Source organism: Coregonus clupeaformis, chromosome 29 (genome assembly GCF_020615455.1).
Source record: "Coregonus clupeaformis isolate EN_2021a chromosome 29, ASM2061545v1, whole genome shotgun sequence".
NCBI lineage: Eukaryota > Metazoa > Chordata > Actinopteri > Salmoniformes > Salmonidae > Coregonus > Coregonus clupeaformis.
In genome coordinates, this window is record NC_059220.1 from 47,479,717 (window position 1) to 47,491,522 (window position 11,806).

The 11,806-nt window shown below is 49.7% G+C and overlaps 1 protein-coding gene across 2 annotated transcripts in view; it reads left to right on the forward strand.

The window, feature by feature from the left end:
- LOC121531678 (probable E3 ubiquitin-protein ligase MID2) overlaps positions 1-11,806 on the forward strand; it is a 191,428-nt gene that overhangs the window by 129,007 nt on the left and 50,615 nt on the right. For both annotated transcript variants that reach the window (XM_041837050.2, XM_041837059.2), the window contains one exon: positions 10,656-10,763. In XM_041837050.2, the coding sequence (XP_041692984.1) occupies positions 10,656-10,763 (108 nt within the window). The remainder of the gene's footprint in view (positions 1-10,655; positions 10,764-11,806) is intronic.

Here is an 11,806-nt window from a genome sequence, read left to right on the forward strand (position 1 = left end):
CCTACTGTGTGTCTGTGTGTCTGTGTGTGGGTGTGTGTGTGTGTGTGTGTGTCTGTGTGTGTGTGTGTGTGTGTGTGTGTGTGTGTCTGTGTGTGTGCGCGCTTGTGTTTCTTCCCAGAAGCCTCCCTGCTAGGAGGAGATAGGAGAGTTCTTTATCTCTGTTCTGTAACACTCCATGCAGGGAGAAACACAGCTCACTAATAATGCATCACAACAACAGAGGACTGACTGGCTGCATGGGGCTCTAACACTTCTGGTGTGACCTGGATTTTTCTGTCGTTGTTGCATTGCATACAGTAATCTCTCTCCAAGATGATATGATCAAAAAAGAGTACTGTGATTCTGCCAGTGGGTTCTATAGTGGTGGCATAGCAACACTGCCTTCAGCCATATCTCTCCTTTACAGTTTGACAAATACCCATTGATAAGCTGATGATTGTTTTTCTCCAGAGCTATTTATTTTCTCAGTGTTTTTCTTGAACAATAGTTTAAATGTATCTTGGTTTTGTCTGTGTGTCAGGTTAGATTGTGTTGGTGGTGTGTACGCTGGGTGTTGTAGAGCTTAGCTGCCACATGCCACACCCATCCATATTTTAACAGACCTCATTGGTCTTTTTTGCTGGGGAGCGCAGGACAGGACGGGATGGTCCCTAGTGACTTGTGGACGTGCACTTAGCCACTTCCTGCTCTCTGAATCCTCTTTCATCCTGTCAGGCTGGAGGAGAGACCGGCACTAATCCTTCGCTCCTCGCCGCTCCGTTCTTCTCGTGTTAAAGGCCCAGTCCACAATTTAAAAAACAACTAAACAAAATTGCAGCTCCCCCCACTTATTTTCTTGCTATAAATCAATGGTAAATATCATTTCATTTAAATGATCACAGTGGGCCCTCAGTCTGTTATCTGGGGCTCCTTGCTGTTTCCTTTCTACCCTCTTTCAGCACTTCACACAATGCAGTGGGTTACCAGGTGTTACCCCCGTCTGCCTGTGTGTGAGTAGATATCAGTGTTTTCAATGAGACGTGTTGCTACTGCTGTTGTGGTTAGTGAGGGAGCAGAGATGATTAATAAAACATTATACGCCTCAGCCAGCGGGTGTTGTTGTCTGTCTGTTTGTGTGTCTGTCTGTGTGTGCTTGTGTGTGTGTGTGTGTGTGTGTGTGTGTGTGTGTGTGTGCGTGTGTGTGTGTACGTGTGTGTGTGTGTGTGTGTGTGTGTGTGTGTACGTGCGTGTGTGTGTATGTGTGCGTGTGTGTGTGTACGTGGGTGCATGTATGTGTGTGTGTGTATGTGTGTGCATGTGTGTGTGCATGTGTGCGGGTGTGTGCGTGCGTGTGTGTGCGTGTGTGTGTACATGCGTGTGTGCGTGTGTGTACGTGTGTGTGTGTACGTGCATGTGTGTGTACGTGCGTGTGTGTGTGTGTGTGTGTGTACGTGCGTGCGTGTGTGTGTGTGCATGCGTGCTGGTGTGTGCGTGCGTGTGTGTTTGTGTGTGCGTGCGTGTGTGCGCGTGTGTACATGCGTGTGTGTGTGTACGTGTGTGTACGTGCGTGTGTGTGTACGTGCGTGCATGTATGTGTTTGTGTGTGTGTGTGCGTGTGTGTGTGTGTGTGCATGCGTGCTGGTGTGTGCGTGCGTGTGTGTGTTTGTGTGTGTGTGTACGTGTGTGTGTGTGTGTGTGTGTGTGTGTGTGTGTGTGTGTGTGTGTGTGTGTGTGTGTGTGTGTGTGTGTCCGTGCATGCAGGCATGAGAGAGAGCTTGCTGAAGAAGACAATGAGACAACATGATAATACAGTGATGAGGAACACCAGATAGACAGACAGACAGCCAGAGACCTGGGGTTAACGTCTGGCTACGTCTCTATGTTGTTGAAACAACTCCTAGCACACCTCAAACAACATGTTGACACTCATTACATGGGCGAAAAGTATACAGCCAATTATATGAAACACATTAAACTGGATAAGTGTGTACAGTATTAGGGCTGTCCCCGACAAAAATATTGGTTCTTTCGACCAATCGATTGGTTGAAATTTTAAAACATATTTTTTTCCATATCTAGACACACCCTATGTGGTTTAATAAAATCAACTATATGTGTGGTTTAATAAAAGCAAATATATATGCCACAGGAGAACGGGCTCGGGTAATGGCTGGAGCGGAATCAGTGGAATTATATCACATACATCAAACACATGGTTTCCATGTTTGATGCCATTCCATTTGCTTCGTTCCAGCCATTATTATGAGCTATTCCCCCTGCAGCAGCCTCCACTGATATATGCATTGAGCTATTCTGATGCTTTAAGTGCACTGTTTGATGAAATAAGACACAAATGACTCAAGAGGGAGCCAGAGATCAAGATAACCTGAAGAAAAAAACCTTAACCTGACCCGACCATCCTCCTCCCCATCCTGCTGGCTTTCGCAGATTATGCTGTTACTCTCCTGAAGTTGCCGGTAATAGGCTGCACGAAGAGTCGGCAACCTTTCTCATGGGGAATGCCAATTTGTCTTATTGGTTTTCAAATGCACATGTTCGTCGAACCGTTTAATTTCATTTATAGGAATTTCAAAATCATTGTCATGTGGTTAATCAAAATTCTACCCAAATCTAAATGGAAATGATACAAACCTAAAAAGTTACTTCTATTGTCATTACCAACTGTGTAAAAATAGCCTATAAAGCCAACAAATAAAACCATTGCAGCCTGCAGGTAGAAAATATCCTGATAAAAATAAATGTCCTATAAATCAAATTGGCTATTCATGGCCTGCCTGCAACCAATTTGAAACATTGTGTCAACTATTATCTTGGATCCGGCTTGAATCTTGCTCTAGCAAACTTCCAACATTGTATAAAATATTCTGCCAGTGAGTTTGGGACAGACACAGCTGTAGGCTATTTGCGCAAGGGATAATAAGTGATCAGGGAGGCCTATTTTATGACGTTTCCACTGGATCAGAGCATGCCATTTTCCCCTTTCACGCTGAGTGGTTATCGAAAGGGAGAGAGCTGGAAAGATTGTTCAACTACATTGAGGAACTATTGTCATTCTCAATGGATGTAAAAACGGACTTTGTTTGCTTTGCTGTTTGAGTTGAAGAAAACATTACTATGAGAAGCTCCACAGCTCATTAGTGGTGGTACGTTAAGCCAATCAGAAATACAATCAGATCCCCAAATGGACAAATGTATATGCCTACCTTTGCGCGCAGGCCAGGTAGCCTATAGGCCTACTTCTATTCGTAATCAGGTGCGCTCCAAACAAAAGACAATGGACTAAATTGACAAAACTCGCAAATGGAATGAAATAAACTAAAACTTGTTTCTCACAAGTGTAGCATAGGTTGTGCGCTCTGCAAACAACGTGTCCACTCCAACAATGAGAATGGTAAAAGGCTGGAATAATAATACATTGAACGCGTTAACAGAAATTACCGTAACCAAACAAATATTGTAGATTAGAAATGATAGGAATTAACGGTAAATGTACTACTGGTGATATATGTAATGAAGGAATTTATATACACTAACAATCCAACGCAAACAATTCACACAATGAAGTTATGAAACAATGAATGTGCACAAAATTGGCAGGAGAGAGCGCATTAGCCTCTTAGCCACACCCCTTCTTCTTGACTGTGCTATCCCTGCGGCCTCCGCAATGGATTTGTCTCAACCTCCGGCAATGGATTAGTCTCAACCTCCGCAATGGATTAGTCTCAACCTCCGCAATGGATTAGTTCACTGAGATGGGAGCGAATAAGACAGGTGTCTCGTGTGCCATAAAAAAAATATATATTTATATTTGCTGATGCTCGACTAAAAAAAATCTTTGTCGACCAACAGCCTATCAACCAAACAATCGACCAGTCGACTAATTGGGGTCAGCCCTATGCAGTATCCTTCCTTCATTACCAGCATCCGTAGCTAGACATGTTCTTCCATCTCATAACTGTAGAATAACTCTATAATTGTTTGATGTTGTCTTATTAGGGTTCCTCAACATCTCTCTCCATCTCTTCCTTTATGGGAGCCCTCCCCAGTGGATGTTAGAACATTACTAGTGCATTCTAGCCAAGGAGGCCAGGCTCCTTCGGTTGCCATTATGTGTCAGAACAGAGTAAATATCTTTCCAGTGAACAATAAAACATTGATTCACCCTAGGATTTAGTGGTAGAGACCAAGCGGGTGGCTCAAACAGCGTGTGTTTCAGGTGTCAGAGTGAATCATGTCTGGGAGGGGAAACACTAAGGTCAGAGTGAATCGTGTCAAGGTTAGGGTTAGGGAATGTCCTCCACTAGAGGTCAGAGTGAATCATGTTGGGGTTAGGGTTAGGGTTAGGGAAAGTCCTCCACTAGAGGCGTTATGAGTGACTGGTGACTGGAGCTCAACTGTGGTGTGGTTCCCCTAGGCCAACAAAGCTGGTACGTCAATGCCGTTTTTAACATTTGTTTTATAAAGGATATATATTTCTTCCCATGCCTCCCTGGAGATGAGACACAGACAGACAGGGAAGATTTCAGAGGAGAAATTACAGTGCCTTAGGAAAGTATTCAGACCCCTTGACTTTTTTCACATGTTACGTTACATACCGTTTCAGGCAGTGGAATAAGGATATATCCCTGGTTCAGTGTTTCAGTGTTTCAGGCAGTGGGATGAGGATATATACCTGGTTCAGCGTTTCAGTGTTTCAGCCAGTGGAATGAGGATATATCAATGGTTCAGTGTTTCAGTGTTTCAGCCAGTGGGATGAGGATATATACCTGGTTCAGCGTTTCAGTGTTTCAGCCAGTGGAATGAGGATATATACCTGGTTCAGTGTTCAGTGGGTTGTAGGCAGTGAGATGAGATTTGGTGATGCAGGGAGGATGAGTGTCACGGTTTCGGCCGAGGCTGCCTCTCTTCCTTGTTCGGGCAGGCTTCGGCGGTCGTCGTCTCCGGAGTACTAGCTGCCACCGTTGAATGTTTCTATGTTCGTTTGGTTTTGTCTGTATTATGTACACCTGTTTTCGTTTAGCACTAATTAGTGTCCTATAAGTTCTCGTTGTGTTAGTCTAGTGTTGTGTGTGATTGTTTCGCTGTCGTGTTTGTGCGCTACTGTTGCCTTGTGCATTTCGTATTTTTCCTCCTCTGTGTTAGGAGGTTATTTACGCACTGTTTTGTGCGCCTTTTGGTTTTCGCCTGTGTGCGGACTTTCTCGCCTCCGGGCGTTTGGCTCGTTATTTTGAGTGTGCTTTTCACTAAAGTCTATTGGACTTATTTTCTGCGTCCTGCGCCTGATTCCTGCACCACACCCACCTACAGCACCCACTGACAGAATCACACACCTGAAGGATGGAATCAGCAGGAGCCGCAGCAGCACAGGAGTCTCTGGAGGATCGGGTCCGTGAACAGAATGACCAGATCCTTCGCATCGGTAACGCCCTGCAAGACGTGATTAACACCCTGCAACGCTGGGAGACCAGAGGGACCCCCCCAACTCCACCTCCCCAGCCATCAACATCAGCCAGTCAGCCCATTCAAGCACCGGAACCCAGGGGAATTCGACTCTCCCTCCCGAGGGCCTATGATGGGACCGCGGCCGGGTGTCAGGGCTTCCTTCTCCAGGTGGAGCTATACCTGGCCACCGTGCACCCGGCGCCCTCTGGACACGAGAGCGTGTCCGCCCTCATCTCCTGTCTTACCGGCAAGGCATTGGAATGGGCCAACGCCGAGTGGAGGAGAATAGACGCCACCACCATCACTTACTCACTTACGCGGGGGAGCGTCTGTTCTACCTCCGGCAGGGGAGGAGGAGCGCCCAGGAATTCGCCTTAGAATTTCGTACTCTAGCGGCGGATGCAGGGTGGAATGAGCGGGCCCTCATCGATCACTACCGCTGTAGTCTACGAGAGGACGTCCGTCGGGAGCTGGCCTGCAGGGATACCAGCCTCTCTTTCGATCAGTTAGTGGACATGTCCATCAGGTTGGACACCCTGCTGGCTACCCGCGGACGGTGCGCCTCCGAGCCGAGCCCTATGGAGCTTGGGGGCGCTGGCGCTAGAGAGAGGAGGGGTCGGAGTACGAGGGGGGCCGTCTCCTGCACCATCTGTGGCCGTGGAGGACACACCGCGGCTAGGTGCTGGGGAGGGTCTCCTAGGGGAGAAGACGACAGGCTCTGCACTGGGGAGTCATTCCAGGTGAGTAGGCGCCCCACTTACCCAGAGCTCTCTGCTGCGCACTTCTGTATACCTGTGCGTTTTCCACAGGTAGCACCTCATTCCCAGCATAAGGCGCTGGTAGATTCAGGCGCGGCTGGGAATTTTGTGGATAGAAAATGTTGTTTAGAATTAGGGATTCCCCTTCTTCCTGTTGACGTCCCATTCCCCGTTCATGCCCTCGATAGCCGTCCGTTGGGATCGGGCTTGATCAGGGAGGTCACGGCGCCACTTAGGATGGGTGCGCAGGGGGGTCATGAGGAGATTATCCAGCTGTTTCTGATCGACTCGCCTGCGTATCCAGTGGTGCTGGGCATGCCCTGGTTGAGTATCCATAACCCGTCTATTTCGTGGCAGGAGAGGGCTCTGATGGAGTGGTCTGCCCAGTGTGTGGGTCGATGTTTAGGCGTTTCCGTGGGGGCTACCTCGGTGGAGAGTCCGAACCAGGTGCCCGCATTGCACATTCCCCCTGAGTATGAGGATTTGGCTATTGTGTTCAGTAAGTCGAGGGCGACGCAGTTGCCTCCCCATAGGCAGGGAGATTGTGCGAGTAGACCTCCAGGCAGGAGCTGCGCTCCCACGGAGCCATGTGTATCCTCTGTCTCAAGAGGAGAAGAGAGCTATGGAGACTTACATAGACGAATCTCTGAGACAAGGATACATACGGCCTTCCACTTCCCCTGCGTCCTCGAGTTTCTTTTTGTGAAGAAAAAGGATGGAGGGTTACGCCCGTGCATTGATTACCGTAGTCTCAATCAGATCACGGTGAAGTACAGTTATCCACTTCCTCTGATTGCGACTCATGACGGAGTCATTGCACGGGGCGCGTCTTTTTCACTAAATTAGATCTCAGGAGCGCTTACAACTTGGTGCGCATTAGGGAGGGCGATGAATGGAAGACAGCATTTAGTACCACCTCGGGGCATTACGAGTATCTTGTCATGCCATACGGGTTGATGAACGCTCCTTCAGTTTTCCAATCATTCGTGGATGAGATATTCAGGGACATGCAGGGGCAGGGGGTGGTCGTGTACATAGATGACATTCTCGTGTACTCGTCTACCCGAGTCGAGCATGTGGCCCTGGTGCGCCGAGTGTTGAGGAGGCTGTTAGAGCACGACCTGTATGTCAAGGCAGAGAAGTGTCTGTTTTTCCAGGAGTCGATCTCCTTTTTGGGTTATCAGTTGTCTGCGTCAGGGGTGAAGATGGAGGTTGACCGGGTGTCAGCCGTGCGTAATTGGCAAACTCCAACAACTGTGAAAGAGGTGCAGCAGTTTTTGGGATTTGCGAATTACTACCGGAGGTTTATCCGGGGTTTTGGACAGGTGGCAGCTCCCATAACGTCTCTTTTGAAGGGGGGTCCGGTGCGTTTGCAGTGGTCAGCTGAGGCGGACAGGGCTTTTGGGAGGCTGAAGGACCTGTTTACTTCGGCTCCGGTGCTGGCGCATCCGGATCCCTCTTTACCATTTCAGGTAGAGGTGGACGCATCTGAGGCCGGTATAGGAGCCGTGCTTTCGCAACGGTCCGGCAAACCACCTAAACTCCGCCCCTGCGCTTTTTATTCCAAAAAGCTCAGTCCGGCGGAGCGAAATTATGATGTAGGGGACAGGGAGCTGTTAGCCGTGGTGCAGGCCCTAAAGGTGTGGAGGCACTGGCTTGAGGGGGCTCAACACCCTTTCCTCATTTTGACTGACCACCGTAACTTGGAGTACATCCGGGCAGCTAGGAGACTGAACCCTCGCCAGGCGCGGTGGAACATGTTTTTGGCCCGGTTCGTATTTAAGATCACGTACATCCCTGGGTCACAGAACGGTAAGGCAGACGCACTGTCTCGGCGGTATGACACGGAGGAGAGGTCCGTGGAGCCCACTCCCATACTGCCGGAGTCTTGTCTGGTTGCACCGGTAGTGTGGGAGGTCGATACTGAAATCGAGCGGGCGTTGCGCACCGACCCTAGTCCTCCTCAATGCCCGGAGGATCGGACGTACGTTCCGCTCGAGGTTCGGGATCGTTTGATCTATTGGGCTCACACGTCACCCTCCTCTGGACATCCGGGTATAGGCCGGACAGTGCACTGCCTTAGTGCTAAGTACTGGTGGCCCACGTTGGCGAGGGATGTGAGGGTTTATGTCTCCTCCTGCTCGGTGTGCGCCCAGTGTAAGGCGCCTAGACATCTGCCTAGGGGGTAAGTTACAACCCCCTGCCCGTTCCACAACGACCATGGTCTCACCTCTCGGTGGACTTCATCACTGACCTTCCCTCCTCGCAGGGGAATAATACTATACTGGTCGTTGTGGACCGGTTCTCTAAGGCCTGTCGTTTGCTCCCTATGCCGGGCCTTCCTACTGCCCTACAGACCGCGAAGCTCTATTCAACCATGTTTTCCGGCACTACGGGGTACCCGAGATATTGTGTCTGATCGAGGTCCCCAATTCACCTCCAGAGTCTGGAGAGCTTTTATGGAGCGTTTGGGGGTCTCGGTGAGCCTCACCTCGGGTTACCATCCTGAGAGTAATGGGCAGGTGGAACGTGTGAACCAGGATGTGGGTAGGTTTCTTAGATCATACTGCCAGGACCGGCCGGAGGAGTGGGCACGGTACGTGCCCTGGGCAGAAATGGCCCAGAATTCCCTACGCCATTCCTCAACTAACCTAACCCCTTTCCAATGTGTATTAGGTTACCAGCCGGTTCTGGCACCTTGGCAGCAGAGCCAGATCGAGGCTCCTGCGGTGGATGAGTGGGTGCGGCGCTCGGAGGAGACATGGAACGCTGCACACGTCCACCTGCAGCGGGCCCTCCGTCGTCAGAAGGCGAGCGCCGATCTCCACCGCAGTGAGGGACCGGTGTACGCACCTGGTGATCGAGTCTGGCTCTCTACCAGAAACCTGCCCCTCCGCCTGCCCTGTCGGAAACTGGGTCGGCAGTTTGTGGGGCCATTTAAAGTCCTGAGAAGATTGAACGAGGTGTGTTACAGATTACAACTGCCTATTGAGTATAAAAAATATTAACCCCTCGTTCCATGTGTCTCTTCTCAGGCCGGTGGTAGCTGGCCCACTCCAGGAAAATGAAGTCAGGGGGACTCCTCCGCCCCCATTGGACATCGAGGGGGCACCGGCGTACTCTGTGCGGTCCATCTTGGATTCGAGACGTCGGATGGGGGGTCTCCAATATCTGGTGGAGTGGGAGGGGTACGGCCCGGAGGAACGGTGCTGGGTGCCGAGGAGAGACATTTTGGACCCGTCTCTCCTGACAGAATTCCACCGTAGTCACCTTACGCGCCCTGCTCCGCGTCCTCCTGGTCGTCCCCGAGGCCGGAGTTGGCGCACGTCTGGAGCCGCGCGTCAAGGGGGGGGTACTGTCACGGTTTCGGCCGAGGCTGCCTCTCTTCCTTGTTCGGGCAGGCTTCGGCGGTCGTCGTCTCCGGAGTACTAGCTGCCACCGTTGAATGTTTCTATGTTCGTTTGGTTTTGTCTGTATTATGTACACCTGTTTTCGTTTAGCACTAATTAGTGTCCTATAAGTTCTCGTTGTGTTAGTCTAGTGTTGTGTGTGATTGTTTCGCTGTCGTGCTTGTGCGCTACTGTTGCCTTGTGCATTTCGTATTTTTCCTCCTCTGTGTTAGGAGGTTATTTACGCACTGTTTTGTGCGCCTTTTGGTTTTCGCCTGTGTGCGGACGTTCTCGCCTCCGGGCGTTTGACTCGTTATTTTGAGTGTGCTTTTCACTAAAGTCTATTGGACTTATTTTCTGCGTCCTGCGTCTGATTCCTGCACCACACCCACCTACAGCACCCACTGACAATGAGTAGATTATTCTGCGTAGTGAATCTGCCTAGTGAATCTGCCTAGTGAATCTGCCTAGTGAATCTGCCTAGTGAATCTACCTAGTGAATCTGCCTAGTGATTCTGCCTAGTGATTCTGCCTAGTGAATCGGCCTAGTGATTCTGCCTAGTGAATCGGCCTAGTGATTCTGCCTAGTGATTCTACCTAGTGAATCTACCTAGTAAATCTGCCTAGTGATTCTGCCTAGTGATTCTACCTAGTGAATCTACCTAGTGAATCTACCTAGTGAATCTGCCTAGTGAATCTGCCTAGTGAATCTACCTAGTGAATCTACCTAGTGAATCTACCTAGTGAATCTGCCTATGATTCAGCCTAGTGATTCTACCTAGTGATTCTGCCAATGTCGTGTTGCTGAGCAGTAATCCACAGTGATGTTGGAGCATTGTATTCATCCTTGTTAATTATCAACCTCCGTTAATAAGATGGCTCTTATGGAATTAATGGAGTTTGTGTGTGTGTGTGTGTGTGTGTGTTTGTGATTTTAAGTGAATCTTAACTGCTGTAATGAGCTTTGTGGAGTGATGATCAGTGTTAGCGGGTGAACAGTTAGAGACTCTGCAGTTTTGAACACAGCTGGACACCGTGTTAAAGTGTGCTATGCTTCTGTCCCCAGGCGAACACAGCGATGCACGAGGCCAAGCTAGTGGAGGAGTGTGACGAGCTTGTGGAGATCATACGCCAGAGGAAACAGATCATCGCTGTCAAGATCAAGGAGTCCAAGGTACAGAAGTTTTCTACACACAGATCCTTAATACTACACTGGAACCCTATGGTGCAAGGTGGCTGCATCAGAGGTTACACCTTATTCCCTACTGAAGTCTTTAAAAACTGGCCATTTGTTTACCATTTCCAAAGAGGCTTCAGTAGAAAGAGTGAGTGTTGTCTCCAGTCTCTCCCGCTACACACATTAAAAGCTGATCTGACGTGTGTGACAGCCTGTCTAAGTCAGGGAGACATTGTAGGTGGCAGTTAAAACTGTGCATTCACAACGCGTCACTACAACTGCCACAGAGAGAGAGGGAAGAGAGAGACAGACAGACAGCCTGTCATGACACTCCACGGGTGACATCAGATCAATTGAAGTATCAGATGGCGAGGTGTTGTCTGAGTTTGCCGAAGAAGCATATTTCTTGAGAACATAACTTTTCCCTTTGTCGCAGCTCTGAGTAGTTGTGAAAGAGCTACGGTCATGTGACTACAGAGACTGAAGAGAATGAGGAAGAAGAGGAGAGGAGAACAGGAAGAAGAGGGGGTGCAGAGGACATGGGAAGGGTGAGAAAAGGAGGAAGAAGAGGAGAGGAGAACAGGAAGAAGAAGGGGTGCAGAGGACATGGGAAGGGTGAGAAAAGGAGGAAGAAGAGGAGAGGAAAGGAAATGAGATGGGCAGGTTGAGGAAAGGATAAGAACAACGATCAGAAAGGAGAGGAGAGGAGAGGAGAGGAGAGGAGAGGAGAGGAGAGGGAGTGGAGAGGAGAGGAGAGGGAGGAGAGGAGAGGAGAGGAAGATGGAGAGGAGAGGAGAGGAGAGAGAGGAGAGGAGAGGAGAGGGAGAGGAGAGGGAGAGAGGAGAGGAGAGGAAGATGGAGAGGAGAGGAGAGGAGAGGAAGATGGAGAGGAGAGGAGAGGAGAGGAGAGGAGAGAGAGAGAGATGGAGAGGAGAGGAGAGGAAGATGGAGAGGAGAGAGGAGAGGAGAGGAGAGGGAGAGGAGAGGAGAGGAGAGGAGAGGGAGAGGGAGAGGAGAGGGAAGATGGAGAGGAGAGGAGA